Below are 17,627 nucleotides of genomic sequence, written 5' to 3' on the forward strand. Positions count from 1 at the left end.
CGCTTCACCAAAATGGTTCGCAGGGCAAAATATGAGGGCTGGGACCTGCCGCCCACGTGTGTCCAGACCCTCCTGTTATGTTATGTTATATTATATTATATTAGAGATTAGATTAGATTATGTTATGTTATGTAATGTAATGTTATGCTATGTTATGCTATGTTATGCTATGTTATGCTATGTTATATTATATTATATTATATTAGATTAGATTAGATTAGATTATGTTATGTTATGTTATGTTATGTTATGTTATGTTATGTTATATTATATTAGATTATATTAGATTATATTAGATTAGATTAGATTAGATTAGATTAGATTAGATTAGATTATGTTGGGGGAGAGATTAGATGAGACGAGATTGCCTTTTTTTCCTAAATTCATTTTTAAAACAAAGGTGTATTTTGCGGTCAGATCTGTGTCAATGCTACTGGACCCTTGTAGTTACATGAGAAAATGTGCAAAGGTATTGTGGAAATGCATGTAAAACCCCAGGTGTGATGACTTCATCTTCCCCCTGGTTTTCTAAGTTTTTGGAGACTCAATTTTGTTTAATTTTTTATTATTTTTTTGCGGAGGAAAATGCTCGTTTAGGGGCAGTAAACAGTCAAATCTGTGACCCTCTGAAACATTCTCAGTTGATGATCAAATCCCAAATATATCAAGGTCGTGAGCTGCAGTCTGGCAGATCAGGTGACTTCATATTTCCTCTTATTCGTCTGTTCATTTCGACGACTCGTGGACAGCAGGGATCTTGTGCTGCAGCCCTGTGGCCACGCCCCCTTCCAACCTGGCACACCAGGGCTCTCAGCGCTCGGTAACCAGCCCTGCCATCGAGGCCCCACAGTCCTGTTTACAGGCTGGAGTAAGATCAACCAGGAGGAAAATAAGGAGGTGAAACATTCCATGAGTGAATATAGACCTGACACGGTGCTCCTCACTGGCACAGTGGAGTGTGAGCAGAAGACGGAAGCAGGTGACACGTGGTCTCCCTGAAGCACAAGGGAGGAGTTTCTATCTGGCAACTTATCTGTCCCCAGTGCTCATGAGCCAAGCGCAGCTTCAGCCGGGACGATTAGCCGCCTTATCAGCCGGGATCCTGCTGTCCATCAGGGTGACGGCTGGTGGGTGGGGGGCACACAATGATCCAAGAATAAATGATGAAGTCAAAACAGCGGGCGGCCCTTATCCCGGCCCCTTTATTTTTTCTACAAATATATCAGGGAGACAGAGACAGAGCGGGTCGGACGCGGCGGCGCGTAGCCACAGCACCGGCGCAAACAACAGCCGGCTGGAGACAAACAGCAGATAGGCCCTTTTCTGAGTCCCGGGGATCCTCCTCCGGGTGGGCGGCCTTGTTTTCCTGGGCTCAGATCTGGAGCAGACGAGGCCCCGGCCCGGGACTCGGAGACCGGCGTGGGTGAGAGGTTAGCACCGGTCACTGGCAGTTTGGCACCCCTGCTCCCCCATCTGGACCAGAGACACGCCAGAGGCGGAGGACCCCAAAGTTAGACCAGCATTCACTCTCACACTGATCCACCTCTGAATGTTTTTGACTGACGGAGGGAGGAAACCAGAGTTCCCACAGAGAACGCACGCCAACTCCGCACAGAGAGTGATGGACTGATGACGCTTCACGAAACAGCATCCTCCTTCTATAGCTGCTTTCACGAGATGGCGCTCTCTGCTCTGAAATCTTTGGATTTCAACAACCATGTCAATAAAACCAAAATGAAGGCACTGTTTCTTGAAGCGTCGCCAGCCCATCACTAGATACAGGGTCAATCCAAGTCATGAGTTTCCTCAAGCTGGAGTCAAACTGGTGATGACTAGTGAGAGTAGGTGGCGCTCTTAGCTTGAAAATGACATGAGGCTTCATTGATAAAGTTGCTCCAAACCCAAGGTTGTGGTCTCTGTTTCATGAAGCCTCACCAGCCCATCGCCACCCTCTCACTGCGGCACTGTGCCACTCCATCCTAGTCAGGATGACAGAGCCGTATATCGCCAGTCAGAGAGCGCCACCTGTGACAGCGCCACCTGCTGCCTCCTCCAGGAACAGCGCCAGGACCACAGCTGTCACTTGACTCGTGATATCTTGGTATCTAAGTGCGTTAGTCGTCGTCCCTGCAGCGTAGCGCTCTTTGTTTGGCGAGGAAATCCAGCGAGAGCCGAAGGAGCAAGGACGCTGTATTTACAGCTTCTTGTTTTCATTGTTGCCTAAATGATGAATTGGGCCGGAGCGTTGTGATCGGAGGTGAAATATATTTGGAGACAAATATCTACTTAAGTGAGATGACCATGAGTTGGACGTCGGCTGAGTGGAGTCTGATTTATCAGCGGGCCACGTGAGAAGCAGGAAACTGGGCTGCAGTACCAGCGAATGTCCTGATGAACATGTCGCTTCCCACCATGAATCCATGTGAAGTTCACCAGAATCAGCTCTCTGTCTCGGTTCCGTGTCCATTGGCTGCAGGTGTTTCACCTCAGGTGAACCCTTGTCTCAAGACAGGTGGATCTGCAGTTCCATTTGTGCCACGCTCTGGTGCTCATGAGCTCCTGAGCGTGACACGAGGCCAGCATCACTGGAGGCCTCCTCCTGGTCTAACAGCGTCTCATGGCCGCGTCACCTCTGCATTCCCACGTTCCCTCGTCGTTTCTCCCGCACTGTTTTAGATTCCAGCCTGATACGACTGGATGCCAGTGCTCCTGCGCCCAGGGACGCCCCACATTCCTCATGCCGCAGACTGAAGCCAGGAGAGGATGCCAGCTTTCTCATGTCCCACACAAACGCAGACCTCAGCAGGGGCCCGGCCTGAAGACAGAAGTGGCACCAGTGTGGTCACTCTGGACACAAAACCACTGCCAGGGCTTTATTTATTCACTAGAAAAACAGACATCTGTACACGGGCAGAAGACGTTCCTGTGCTTTAAAGTTAAAGGGTGTGTTTTCTGTTGCACGACGTCCTGGAGGTTTTCATTGAGGGGCCTTGGACTGGACCTCCACGCGTCAGCCTTCATGTTGCTATGGCGATGTCGTTTCCAAACCATAACCCACCTGGGTGATGAACCACACAGACGGAGCCCGCTCGTCCTCTGCAGTGTCCTGCCCTGGACCTGGACCAGGACTCAACGCCGGAACCCAGTAATGATGATCCACTTGTTTTGAGGTTTTCATCCTAAATCAGGCTTAAACCTGTGAAGGAGGTGTGTTTCCAAGGCTTGGTCCCCAATTCACTTTGGAGCTCCCGTTCTTGTCTTCAGTGGGAACCTAAGCCCCAGGTGACTCTCATGACTCCACTGCGTCTGTGGGCTGTTCTGCTTGGCTGACGTCAGAAGCTTGAAGTCTTGTGTTGATGCAGGGCACGGATGGGGCCCTGGAGCTTCCTCAGGTGGTGGCTGCAGCAGCGGGAGCAGATGAAGCGTTGTGTTAACTGTTGCAGTGCAGCTGGGCCGCTCCGTGTGTCTGACACCATCAGGACTGAAGCATCCACTTGACTTCAAACTCCACAGGACCTGATGTTCTGAGCGACCTTGACTGAGATTTGCACTGTGTCGATGCGTCTGATCCTGATAGGCCTATTGTTTATCCATGACTAAAGTCATAAAGTCCATTCCTTTTCACCGCCTGATCGCATCCCAGTCGCGTGCTGTGACGTCACATCACTGTAAGTTTTTTTTTTCCATCTGCAAACCTCGCTGGCCCCGCCCACCGCTTCCCGTCCAGCTAACAATAGACGGCGCTCGTGATGGATCACGACCCCACCGAGAGCGTGTTTACAGTCAGCAGGAGCAAATATAGACGAGGTGCTGGCTCAGCGGAGGACGTGACGCCATGACACCCGGCGTCATCGTTCGGTGTTGGAACGGACATCCGTGCGACTGAATGGGAGTCAAGATGAGTTTTAAATACAGCGAGGCGCGCGAACACACGCGCACGCGCAGGTTGGTTCCTCGGTATTTGTGAGGACCTCTCGCTGACATGACCCTTTCCCCGGCCTTCTCCTCCTGAACCGACCACCCAAAGCACATGGCTCAACTTCACCGGGCCTCTGAGCCTAACTTGTGCTCAATGGTGATAAACTAGACTAAACCTTGCGAGGACCGGCCGCTGAAAATGCAGAGCGTTTGTTTCAGTCCGGGGACCAAACGTCCAGGTGACCCGAAATAGACAACGCAATTTAGCGCACATGATTCACGGTAATTTAAAAGAAAACAATAATAATAATAAAATCTAATCACATCACAGGACCTCTACACAATTAACCCCCCCCCCCCACGCACGCTCTCACACGCACGCGCGAAGCTAACCTAAAGAAATACAACGAACTTCATGTATCAGAACGGATAAATAACCTGCGTCCCTCCTGGACGAACATGCTCGAACACGATCGTTTTTTAGCTTCACACACAAAGGACAAGGTTTCCACCGCACAGAGAAAAACGCACATCCGGTCCAGATATTCAACGCAACATTATTTCAATCCGCACGCGGCAAACGGCCGTAAATTCATTCGTTGAATTCTCCTTCTGTCTGAGGTGCGCGTGCGCGTGCCTGGAGCGAGAGTCCGCGCGTGTTTCTCCATCAATTCCGCATATCTCGGAGGCTGCGAGCCTCGGTCACGTGACCGCGCCTCCTCCAATCGCGCGGCGGGAGCGCAACCTGACGATAAGACGGGCGCAGTAAAGCACGCGCTGGAGGCGCAGGAGTTTCACTCTGCTCCCGCTCATCCGCCTCACTCTGCGCATTCGGATTTATCCCGTACCGTTGTTCACCGCGGCATCGTCACAGGTGTTTATTTCAGTCTTTACTGCGGGAGGAGCTCGGCGGCCAATGTGAGGCTGGACAGTCCGCAGTCTGACGCTCCGACCACCCTCAGCAGCTGCTCACGCTCTAATGTTGGGAGACAAGGCGCACGGTGAGTCCGGCGTTTTCATCATCGCTAACGAGCCATAAATCATCCGCAAGCGTCTGCGTACCATCAGCAAACCCACCTGTCAATGTGTCTTTATTTTTTATTGAAAAAAAAAAGGGACAGAAAATAGGACAGAAAATAATCGAAATAAATAATAATTTATTACTGTAAAAAATACAGATTTACAAACATTAAAATGCATTTGGTTTTAAATATATTCGTGCCGCTTCCTGCAGCTGCAGACAAGAATGTTGACTGTATACATATATTTAAATGTTGAAGTTCTCATATGAACCTTCGTTTGATGCATCAAAGGATTCGCTTGAACTTCGATTGGCCTTTATAGTTTCGCTCTTCTAATTTCAAAGTGTGTCGCTAGTTTTTTGTGTAGATATTTGACGCTTCAGAATTCGAAACACACGAGTGCAGCGGTATAAAATGAAGAGTGTTTTATATTCAGGCTGTATGTCGGGGGAAACTCAGAGCGCAGAAAAATAAGGGCGAAATTTGCTATATAAAATGCTAAAATGTTTATCAAATATTAACAGATTTTTTTTGGTATTATTATAAAGATTCATATTTACGATAATGTGTAATTTAAAATATTGTCAGTCATCTTTTCCAATGATCAAAATTGGTCGACATGGTTAGGTTAAATTTAATTAAATTTTATGTCACAAATCGGCCGGAAAATAACGGCGCATTTCTGCTCAGACGGTCCATGTAACGATGACGTGAAGGGGAAAACACGATTTATTTCAGCAGATACATGTGAAAGATCGGTCCATTTATTATCCTTCATGTTAAACACAGCGTGTCTGAGGGGTTAAAATGCGCATCGTTTTTCTGTTTCGATTTTGCTTAGATAGTATATTCCTCAGTGGATGATAATCACCTTGTCCATCTTGACGACTCGGAATTGTGATGCAGCCGCGCGTGTGCGTGTGTGTGTGTGTGTTGAATCCAGGAGTGACATTCAGGGTCATGGAATACACGTATGACGATGACCTGGAAGAGCTGTGTCCTGTGTGCGGGGACAAAGTGTCCGGATACCACTACGGTCTGCTCACCTGCGAGAGCTGCAAGGTACCCGCGCGCACACGCACACACTTTTTTTTACACTTCAGCTCAGCGCCATTTTCATTTTTTAAAAAATAGAAAACACTGCAATTAAAACATTAAGTACCAGCGTGACAAAATGGCGGCCACCGATGGAGCTTCCCTTCACATTTCGTTGGTCAGTTTCGGTTAAATGTCATTTGGTCCCTCCGAAAAACGAAAAGACTTTTGTGTCGAAACTGCACTTATTAAAAGAAAAAAAAAAAAAAAAAAACATGACTACGTTTGTACTTAAATTCAAGCTGTGTAATTAGTTAAAGAAGAAAAACAACCGAGGCCTCGCCACTGGAATTCGTTATCTGACCGGTGACAAACAGAAAACTGCTCCATAATAATAATAATAATAATAATAATGATAAATAAATAATAATAATAATAATAGTTTTTTCACACGTGGAGGTGCGCAGTAAGAAGTCGTGAACACGCACGCTGATGAAGGAATCTCTCGTGGACTAAAGTCACATGAATGAAACACAATCCTATGTTGACGCGCGCAGGCTCGCGCTCATCTCCGTGTGTGTGTGTGTGTGTTGTGTTCCAGGGCTTCTTCAAGAGAACCGTGCAGAACAACAAGAGATACACGTGCGCTGAGAACCAGGAGTGTAAAATCGACAAGACGCAGCGGAAGCGATGCCCGTTCTGTCGCTTCCAGAAGTGTCTGACCGTTGGCATGCGACTGGAAGGTAAAACCACAGCCTCGTGTTGAGTGTGTGTTCTTCTGACGATCGGCGGCGCGTGCCCTGCCTTGGATCGGACGCGCTCTTGGGACGGAGTGATGGGCCCAAAAAGGACGCGCTGCGACCTGGATCCCGCGCGCTCCTGACGCTGACGTGTGCTTTGCCTTGCAGCCGTGCGCGCAGACCGCATGCGTGGGGGGAGGAACAAGTTTGGCCCCATGTACAAGCGAGACCGAGCCTTGAAGCAGCAGAAAAAAGCTTTGATACGGTCCAGCGGCCTCAAGCTGGAAAGCGCGGCCCCGCCGCCGGCCTCTCCTCTGCAGACGGACTACGGCTTCACCGGGACCTTGCACGGCCTGCCCACCATCTCCAAAGGCCTCCTGCCCTCCACGCCCGGCTCCATCAACCCCACAGACTACGAGGTCAACCTGTACGCGCCGCCGTCCCTGGGCATGGGCATGCAGCCGCACGCGCCCCTGGGCGCCCAGTACCAGTACACGGCCTTCCCCAGCCGCGTCATCAAGGCGGAGTGTCCCGACTACAGCAGCTCGCCGGAGTCCCTGGCCGGGTACCCCTACCCGGAGGTCTACCCCTCGGCCTCGCCGCAGCTGCCCAGCCTGCCGCCGCTGGTGCTGGAGATGCTGAGCTGCGACCCGGACGAGCTGGTGGTGCAGAACAAGATCGTGTCGCACCTGCAGCAGGAGCAGAGCGGCCGCGGCGGCGGCCGGCAGGAGAAGCCCGGCACCTTCAGCCTCATGTGCCGCATGGCGGACCAGACGCTCTTCTCCATCGTGGAGTGGGCGCGCAGCTGCATATTCTTCAAGGAGCTTCGGGTGAGTAGCGAGCTTCCCACCACGCAGCACACACCTCAGAAGGCCGTGACGCGGAGCTGTTGTGGCGCAGACTCCCACCGCACGGTGCTCTCACGCCTGAGCTGCAGCTGAACTGCACTGCAGTGGAAGCTGTGGAGGACTTTAGCTCTGCTGCAGGAGCAGAGCTATTTTGCTCATTTCACGTAGCTCGCGCTGGTGACAGGAACATCACTCTTCTGAGGTGACGTCCTCCTGGAGGCGTCTCCATGGTAACATCTCCATGGTGACACGTCCAGGTCGTGATGGTTATGAATGACCTGGCGAGCGATTTGACTGCGTCATGCAAAGCAACGTGACCCCAGGTTGGAGTGGGACGCTCCATTCAGTCACGTCCTGGAGGTCCACGCTGGTCCTGCTGGCACCAACCATCTCACCAGAGTGGGCCTGTTATCCAGTCACAGCTGAACGAGTCAAGCCTGTGGAGCACGTTGGGCTCAGCGATGTTAAACTGAGGGGCCACGGGGCCTCGTGGAGCGTCCCTCTGAGGTCCGGTGTCTGGTTGGTCTGACGGCTGGCGGCTGCTCTGTGTGTGTGTGTTGGGCTTTTCTTCCGACTTTAACTGGTTCACTGGAGTCGTTGACGTAATCAGGTCAGATTCCCTGTTATTCACGTTCATGTCACGATGAGGAGAAATGGCTTTTTATTCTCCTCACTTCCATATATCAACTGTCACAGTCGAGTCTCTTATGTTATTGTTTCTCCCTCGTTCTACCGACTTTAGTCACACAATCATCTTTTTTTGCTACATCATCTTTCTTTCAAATCCACCTGTTGCTGTCATGAACACATCCCTTATATTTCAATCAATTTCCACAATAGTATATATGTCTTATCAGTTAGTTTCCCTCTATAGAGTTGGCATTCTTTCTTTCATTATCATGCATTACAGCAGTGGTCACTGCTTCCCACACTTCCATATCAGGTGCTAAATAAATACATCATTATTAAATAAATCACTACAACAACAACAATAATAATAATAATAATAATAATAGTAAATGTATTATTTATCGAACAGATTTTTGTTGTACAGTATTATTATTATTATTATTATTATTATTATTATTATTAATCTGTCTGTGTCTTGTTCTTCTTCTATTTGTTGCAAAGTGGATGGATAAACAGCCCCTGCCTCTGGCACTGCTCTGCGCTGCCCCTGTTTTTGGCTCAGAACTTGAGCGCCCACTAGCTGTGTTGCCTTTCACGTCATGAGGACGGTGTGTTTTCACTCTGGACCATCGTCTGTAGAAGTGAAACTTTTGAGCAGTCCTCCACTCAACAGCTCCACGTTCTCACCAGGAGTCATCTGTTGTCGCGTTTCTATGCGCAGCACGAGGCCAGTGAAGACGGTCCTCACTGTGCAGCTACTGCAGCACTGACTCGTCCACCAGAGCAACAGCGTGTTCCTCAGCAGAAATATGAAGAGTGGCTCATTCCCAGATGATTTACAAGGAAGAAGAGGTATCGCTAGCACCGACAAAAGCCTGATCTGAGTCAGAGCGCTGACACGTTAACCCCCGACCCCTGGAGCTCCAGGAGTTTTTCTGCAGAGCTGAATTTGGTCATGTCCCAGTTTCAGACTCTCCAGTGCTGCTCTCTATCCTGAGGCCACGTGAGGATGAAGTGGATTTCATAGACGCTGTTCAAATAAAATAAAAGAAAATAAAATAAGATAAAATAAAATAAAATAAAATAAAATAAAATAAAATAAAACAAAATGTAATTTTTTTTTTCATTGAAAGTGAAGTTCTGGTGATTCACTAATTCTGTCAGCTGGTGCCAGAGGAGTTGTCCTGTGAGTCAGAGTTAGACAAACAAGCGTTTTTGTTGTCCCATTTTTGGTGCGTGTCTGGGGCCGTTGTGAAATGGAAGTGCGGTTGGAGGAGGCGCCGCTGCTCTCCCTCTCAGGCTTCCAGCAGGCCGGGCTGCGCTGGAGTCCCACACCTGGCCTCGCTACATTGTGTGCCGCTTCACCAGCAGATACTTTCTTCCTGCCTTCTCAGACAAAGCGCTGACTGTGTGACACTCCTCCACACGGCTGATATCCCGCCGAGGTTGAAAAGTTCAGACCTCACCTTTCAGCTCAGGAGGAGCAGACACAGATAAAAGCCAGTCCACCAAAGTTGGAGCAGGAAGCGGCCATTTTCAGACCGGGTTTTTGAGGATGTCAGAGGAACCGCAGGAGCCTGTTTGGCTCCTCAAGCCTGTGTTTGAAGCTGCAGCTGAAGCTTGTTGTGAGGACCTTCCCTCACTTTCCTCTCCTCTTTGTGTGGCACGTCTGTGGAAGCTCGAGTCCTGGACTGCCAGGATTCAGAAGTGAGATGAGGCGCTGCCTGTTTCTGACAGACCCATAACAAAGCTGAGTATTTTCTTCCAGAAAAAAAGAGAGAAAAAATCTGTTTTTCTGCTCTGGATAATTACATTCCATGCCAACGATAACGGGGGAATGTCAGCGCGGCGGCGCTCTCTCCTCCTCGACATTGTTGTGAGCCGCTGAGTGCAGCGCTTCCTCCGAGGTCGCCTTTGTCCTGCTCCGTTTCTGACGCCTCCATTCATCTGCTGCGGCGCAGGGACATAATGGCGCGTCAATATTTGGCGGCTGAACTGGAGCTTTGCAGCTGTGGTTGGATGAAGGTGCAAACCTGGAGCCGGCCTGGCTGTTGTGGAGTTATGATGACGAGTCACGACCAAGTCGGGCCGTCACAGCGCCAACACGGTTGAATCTCTTCTTTCTTTATCGTTGTCCAGTTTATCTGTCTCATGAAAAAATCCTGTTTTAGAGAGTAAAGATGAAGCTCAACACAGTTGTGGGACTCACACAGACGTGTAGGATTCCGTGTCAGCGCCAGTCACTTTACTGGTCTCTAGAGGGCGCCAGTGCCATCACAGACACAAATAAGGAGAGAGGAACTTCACCTTGTGTCTGTCCTGCCTCTGTGGGACTCACAGCTCCTCAAGCGTTCCACTTCTTAACGGAAGAATAACTTGGGTTTACTCCCAGTAGAATGGCACTTTATATCAAGCTGTGCTAGTCTTCATGTTTATGTGTTCATTTGCATTCATTAATTATACATGAAAAATGTATAAAGTCTCTTTCTGAGGGAAGAGTTTTCAGTCATCAGTGGAAGGACGTAATAGAATTTGCGAGAACTTGCGAGTCACTGACCCTCCGCTGCACTGACGGTGGCTGAGAAGATCAGAAACCATCAGACCTGAAGCTGACGGTGAGGCGTGTTCTCTAGAGATGAAAGCGAAAGTGAAAGGGAAATGAACCCATTGTGAGCCACTCGCTGAGGGAGCTTGGTCTGGTGACCTGCAGGCCTTCACACACCGCCTGGACCGCATGACACGACGGGGTGGGCCATGCTTAGCCCGCGGGCCGTGAGTTTGGCACACTGTGTCAAGACTGTGTCCTGAAGACTCTCTGTCATTGGGAACACAGTGACCCACAGTGAACTTTGCTTTGGTCACTAGCCCCGCCCACACTAGCAGGATGAGCCTCTGAGACCCTGGTGCTCATCATTCACGCTTGGTGAAAGATTCCAGCCGTGTCTTTGGTTCCGTGTCATGAGCCTAGTCGGCAAGCTTCACCAGCATAAACCAAAGCCTGGTCTCTTCCTGCACCCATCAATACCCAGCCGCTAATCCATGTACCAACAATGGAGTCAGGCCAGCGGCCGCCTTTTTGCTTTGATCCGCACCAGTCGCACCTTTCCAGCACTTCACTCTAAACTCGCGCAGAGAAATGCGTAGTATTTGGAGGGAAACCTTGAACAACTTGCAGGGACAAACTTCTAAAGGCCACTCTGAAGCATGTCACACCAACTATGCGCCAGCATCTGAAGGCTGTGGAAGCAGCTCCAACACAATAGGAGAGACTGTGGTTGGCGCTAGCAAGCGCCGCGCGGCAAGCAGGCCACTTCTGCCGACCCGTTTCACGCAGCCGGCCGCCAGATGAAAAGGAGGCTCTCACTCTTTTTCTTTTTGGCCCAGGCTCAGAGTCCCACTCCTCTGAGAGAGGAAACGCGGGGAGGTCGGCGAGACCTCTTACTTCCTTCACCCCTTCCTTTATCAGCGCCGGCCTGACCCCCACCCCCGGACCTTCCGCTGCCAGTGGTTTGATGCGGGCGGACGGTAACTCTCGTCAGACAGATGTTTGTCCGAGACGACTCGCAGCCAAACCACCGTGTCCTTCGCTCTGCACTCGACGTGTGTGTGTGTGGGACCCTTCCCCTGGACCTGCAGCAGCGGCGCCGGTCAGATTTGACACGTAGCCGCTTGGTTCCTCTCGTCCGCTGCTCCTCCTGGTCAGCTGATCTTGTCTAGCACTTCATGAGTGGAGCGGCCTCGGTTGCACTGAAGCAGGCTGAGAATCTTCCCTCAGAAAAGCCTGAGGGGAACAGAGGCTTGGACTGACTGGCTGTGTGTCTGTGTGTGTTCAGGTGGGGGATCAGATGAAGCTGCTCCACAACTGCTGGTCAGAACTCCTGGTGCTGGATCACATCTTCAGACAAGTGCAGCATGGGAAGGGAGAGAGCATCCTGCTGGTGACGGGCCAGGAGGTAACCACCCCCACACACACTCCCCCACCCTCCTCTCTCTCACACACACACACACACACACACACACACACACACACACACGCACAACATCAAGGAGATTCACTCTGAAGACGCCGGAACACAGGGTTTTCCTTCCCAGCACAATACTGGTCTACAATCATAAGGCCTCGATCGGAGAGTCCAGCCACATCTGAAGCCAGAAAAGCACTGTGGCAGCACAAACCTCCTGTCACATGTCAGAGGAAAGGAACACTTCCACCAGTCAAGAGCCGAACTGGGTCAAAAAGCAACAACAATAATAATAACAATAATAATAATAAACCAAATGCTTTCTCCACCCAACATCTCCTGAAACTGCCCTTTAAATACTCTTTAAATACAGACACTGACCTTAAAACCTTCAACCCTCTTGGTGGCGGTAGTGAGCTCGATTGTCCACCCTGAATTCCACTGAACTGGGCTGAGAGCTCAAGTGCCGTCGGACGTCAAACTGTTGTAGTGTTTACGAGCCATTTACATCATTTATTTTAGTTTCATGGTGACGTATAGCAGAATGTCTCATGGTGATGTTCAAATAGATTTTCACTCAAACCTTCCTTGAACAAAAACTTCCAAAACCCCTCATCATGCAGGCAACTCGGGCTTGTCACCTCTGACCCGGGTGTTTGATGCCGTCCGCAGGTGGAGCTGTCGTCCATCTTGGCCCAGGGGGAGGCCACGCTGTCCGGCCTGGTGCAGCGAGGTCAGGAGCTGGCGGCCCGGCTGCAGGCGCTGCAGGTGGACCGGCGGGAAATCGCCTGCCTGAAGTTCCTCCTGCTCTTCAACCCCAGTGAGTCCAGCCGCCGTGTCATGTCACACTGTGATGGAGGGGTAGAGGGGTGGCGCTGAGGTGGAGAGGTGGAGGGTGGCGCTGTGGTGGAGAGGTGGAGGGGTGGCGCTGTGGTGGAGAGGTGGAGGGGTGGCGCTGAGGTGGAGAGGTGGAGGGGTGGTGCTGTGGTGGAGAGGTGGAAGGTGGAGGGGTGGCGCTGTGGTGGAGGGGTGGCGCTGTGGTGGAGAGGTGGAGGGGTGGCGCTGTGGTGGAGAGGTGGAGGGTGGCGCTGTGGTGGAGAGGTGGAGGGGTGGCACTGTGGTGGAGAGGTGGAGGGTGGCGCTGTGGTGGAGAGGTGGAGGGGTGGCACTGTGGTGGAGAGGTGGAGGGTGGCGCTGTGGTGGAGGGGTGGTGCTGTGGTGGAGGGGTGGTGCTGTGGTGGAGGGGTGGCACTGTGGTGGAGGGGTGGCGCTGTGGTGGAGAGGTGGAGGGGTGGCGCTGTGGTGGAGAGGTGGAGGGGTGGCGCTGTGGTGGAGAGGTGGAGGGTGGCGCTGTGGTGGAGAGGTGGAGGGGTGGCACTGTGGTGGAGAGGTGGAGGGGTGGCGCTGTGGTGGAGAGGTGGAGGGGTGGCGCTGTGGTGGAGAGGTGGAGGGTGGCGCTGTGGTGGAGAGGTGGTGCTGTGGTGGAGAGGTGGAGGGTGGCGCTGTGGTGGAGAGGTGGAGGGGTGGCGCTGTGGTGGAGAGGTGGAGGGTGGCGCTGTGGTGGAGAGGTGGAGGGGTGGCGCTGTGGTGGAGAGGTGGTGCTGTGGTGGAGAGGTGGAGGGTGGCGCTGTGGTGGAGAGGTGGAGGGGTGGTGCTGTGGTGGAGAGGTGGAGGGTGGCGCTGTGGTGGAGGGGTGGCGCTCAGGTGGAGGGGTGGCGCTGAGGTGGAGAGGTGGAGGGTGGCGCTGTGGTGGAGGGTGGCGCTGTGGTGGAGGGGTGGAGGGTGGCGCTGGGGTGGAGGGGTGGAGGGGTGGAGGGTCATGCTGTGGCGGCGGCGCAGCAGTGACACAGTGCCTGTGGCGGCGGCCTACGCGCTGCATCCCTGTATCCATGAGGTCAGTAGTGTTTTCTAAAGCGGCCTCTTGTCTCCGCCTCTCCTCACTAAACTCACTTCATTAAATGGCAAGTGGAGAGAAAAGGCAACGTTAACAAAGACTTCCTGCTGCATTGTGGGCTAATGACATTGGGAGGCAGCGTAATGGACGTCTCGGTGTCGTGATGGCGGAGTCGACATTCATGTGGCGGCTCGCGCAGATGGAGCGGCGCAGACGCGGCTTGCACAGATTCCCACAAGTGTTTGCTGTTTAGGCCCCAACAAAGAGCTGCTGAATGGAGGACAGCACTTGTCGGAGCAGAAAACCTCTTCCTCTGCGCCGCCTCTTTAGAGTCAGGCTTGTGTCGGGGCGGTTTTAATTGCCCTCAAGCGCTTTGAAAGGATTGATTCAAAATATTTAATTACGGAGTGAATGGACTGGTGGAGATGGGCTCGGCTGATGGTGAATGTGGGTCCAGCGCAGGGCTGCGCCATTGTCTCGGCCTCACTCACACACACGCCGCTCGCTGCAGTTACGGGCTTCTGCAGGCGCTTCCTTCTGACTCTGACTCTTCAGTCCGGAGGAGCTGACGTCAGCGCCGGAGTCAGACACACGCGCAGGGACTCGTCCAGAGGCCGCGGCTCTCTTTAGGCCCCTCATATGACCTTTAACTGTTGGCACTTTCCTTTGTCACACATCGCGTGCACGGATCATGTCACACACGTGGCTGCAGAAGTCTGAGAGAAAAATGTGTATGCTGTATATTTTTTCTTTTCCAAAAGACTGACCTGCAATGGATAAAAAAAAATTTGAAGAAAAAGAAGCCAACAAAAAAGCAGTTGGCTCAAACATTAGTAGTTGGTTTCAAAAATGTCTCTGGTTTTAAAGCCATGAGAAGCCAGAGATGTGCTGCTTTGCACACGCAGATCTCATTCTGAAAGTTTGAGTGGAATTTCCTGCCTTTCATCTTGAAGCGGTGTCTGTAGAAGTCGCCTGATGCTTTTCTCGGACTCACAGCCAGATGGCGTCCCTGAACGCTGATGGGCCGGTGAGGCTTCATGAAACATGGCATTCAGAGCCCACGAGATGGCGCTAAACCATCGGCGCCACCTGCTGAGCTCTGAAGACGAGGACCTGTTTCATGGAGCCTCCCCGGCCTGTCCTTTGATGTCGGGCGGCTCCGTGAGGCTGAGCTGAGCCTGTGTTTCCTCTGGAGTGTCCCAGCACCTCTGGTCTGCTTCAGCACCATGGAGCAACACTCGCGCACTTGTTTTAGCATCGGTTTATATCTGGACTCTAAACCAGTGTCATGTTTGGGCGCAGATGTGAAGCTGCTGGAGAACCAGGCCTTTGTGGAGGGCGTCCAGGAGCAGGTGAACGGGGCCCTGCTGGAGTACACGCTGTCGGCCTACCCGCAGTTCCAGGAGAAGTTCAGCCAGCTGCTGACGCGGCTGCCGGAGCTGCGCGCGCTCAGCACGCAGGCCGAGGACTTCCTGTGCTTCAAGCACCTCAACGGCGAGGTGCCCTGCAACAACCTGCTCATCGAGATGCTGCACGCCAAGCGGGCCTGCGTGTGAGCGGCGGCCCGTCCAGGACCCGGACTGCAGGTGTGGTGTTGTCTGGACCATCTGGTGCCCGTCTGACGGAGCTGCTGGGCACCTTCTCCACCATCACCACGGCCCCTCTTCATGACAGCAGCGCTGCTCACCGTCAACTCGCCTTTTCACCCAGGGTCAAAGGGCATGGAGGATGGAGACACTTGGACTCTTGTTTGTTAGCCACAGGTGCGGAGGACATGTAGCAGATGAGGACCGGTCCAACTTGCGGACCTTTCCTGGGGCTTGGTTTTGGCTGATTCAGCAGGTTCCAGTTCCAAGTCCGAGCCCTGCCAGCGTCCAGTCCTGCTCGGCTCCGTGGAGCAGTCGGGCACCAACACAGAGGACCACTGTGACGCGCTCCGCCAACCCACATGGCGGCTTTCAAAGAGCTCCTGTCGCCGCGTGCTGCTCGTGTCTCTCAGCTTTGAAGATGTTTGATTGAAACTTTAAATCTGACGTTGCAACAATCGAGAGGAGCCGTGACGAAACCTTGGAAAATGGACGACGGCATCAGTGCTGATGGAGAGGAGCATGGACAGTAAACCAAAATGGGCGAATGCTCTTTAGCCTCCATCGTCTCGTGGAGCCTGGAGTCCTCCTCCTCAGCGTGACCTGCCTTTGATCCAGGCGCTTCTCACCTTGTCCTTCCTGCCCAAGTGTCTTCGCTCGTGATGGGCTGGTGTCAGAGCTCAGTAGGTGGCGCTCTCTGCTCGTCCAAATCCAAAGCACCATCTAGTGAGCTCTAAACGGAGGACACGGTTTGGTGACGGGTCGGCGGTCGTCTGTTCCTGCTCCACCAGGCCTGCACTCTCCTCTTCACCTGCCTCACACTCTAAATCGAGACAGTCTGCCCCCACTATGAAGGTGGTCCCCGTCTCACCTGCAGCAGACCTGCCAGCAGCTCCACCCCGGACGTGTCAGACAATCTCTCCGCCTCCTGCCTTAACGCCGTGGCTCCATGCTGTACAGAGTATTTATGTTGTGAGGTGACGATCCGCTCCACTCCTGCTCAGCTCAGGAGGGGCTTCCTCTGTCCATAGCTTCTGTTGTGACTGGTTCTCTCATGTCGTCTGGGTTCTGTTTCCTGTGAGCTGACGGTTTGCTCCGTCTTCGACGGGCGCTTTTCTCCAGAGCATTTTGTTTGTTTGGAATATATTTTACTGTAATAGCATCACACCAATAAAAGGCGATGAAAAGTGAGCCAGCGTGCGTGCTTTCTTTCCAACGCTCTCAGACAGCAACGGTGGATTCACGCTGCACTTCACATACAGAGGCAGAAAGATTGTTCATGAGAAAAAAGAAATTCTCCATAGCTTCAATGAGTCAGTGCCCAACATCCTTGGTATCAAAGTAAGCAAATAATAACAAAGTAATGTGCTTTTTTAGTTAAGTTCTCTTCTCTTCTTTTTTTGTTTTAGATTTATAGAACAAACATCCGTGCCCACTTAAGTTTAAAAAATAAAAAAGAAATAATATAATCATCATTTAATATTTACTAAAGTTAGATGCCAAAAAAATAAAAATACAGAAATAATAAAAGCAATTAAATGATGACATCATTCAGGAGGATCGGATGAACCCAAATGTATGTTCATCATTCAAATGATCAGGCTAATATATATATATATATATATATATATATATATATATATACAACACCAGAAAACACGACTGTTTATATGAAATGGTTAAGAGAAAATGTTCCCAGTAAAATATGTTTAGAAAGTAGAAGAGAGAAGAAGAGCAGCAGGTCAAAACAGCTGTTTGGGTCCTGCTGCTGCTGCTGCTGTGTCTCTCTTCACCAACAGCCACCACAAAGACCTTGGTGCTCAAGAATCCAGGCTGGCAAATGGTTCTGTCAGGAACAGACCAAGCACTTTACATGAGGTTCATGCTTTCTCCTCATGGAGGAGGATGGACTGCACCTGGACCAGTTGCAGTAGGTGCTACAGTGCTTCAGAATTGTGTCACTGATCACATGCTTCTTTACATTGGTGTTGC

At 51.5% G+C, this 17,627-nt stretch overlaps 1 protein-coding gene across 1 annotated transcript; it reads left to right on the forward strand.

Annotated features, from left to right (window-relative positions):
* The first annotated feature begins 4,687 nt into the window (after positions 1–4,687).
* Positions 4,688–16,826, forward strand: LOC128762717 (nuclear receptor subfamily 5 group A member 2-like). Its single transcript, XM_053871159.1, has 7 exons — positions 4,688–4,919; positions 5,884–6,002; positions 6,577–6,718; positions 6,884–7,545; positions 12,027–12,146; positions 12,828–12,975; positions 15,352–16,826. Exons 1-7 carry the CDS (start codon positions 4,898–4,900, stop codon positions 15,603–15,605), a joined length of 1,467 nt encoding a protein of 488 aa, XP_053727134.1. The 5' UTR covers positions 4,688–4,897; the 3' UTR covers positions 15,606–16,826.
* Positions 16,827–17,627: the final 801 nt, after the last annotated feature.

Source organism: Synchiropus splendidus, chromosome 7 (genome assembly GCF_027744825.2).
Source record: "Synchiropus splendidus isolate RoL2022-P1 chromosome 7, RoL_Sspl_1.0, whole genome shotgun sequence".
In the NCBI taxonomy this organism is placed as follows: Eukaryota; Metazoa; Chordata; class Actinopteri; order Syngnathiformes; family Callionymidae; genus Synchiropus; species Synchiropus splendidus.

Coding starts and splice junctions, on each gene's coding strand:
- LOC128762717 (XM_053871159.1), top strand. CDS start 4,898: ATGTTGGGAGACAAGGCGCACG. Junction 6,003..6,576: donor TCACCTGCGAGAGCTGCAAG/GTACCCGCGCGC, acceptor GTTGTGTTCCAG/GGCTTCTTCAAGAGAACCGT. Junction 12,147..12,827: donor TGCTGGTGACGGGCCAGGAG/GTAACCACCCCC, acceptor TGCCGTCCGCAG/GTGGAGCTGTCGTCCATCTT.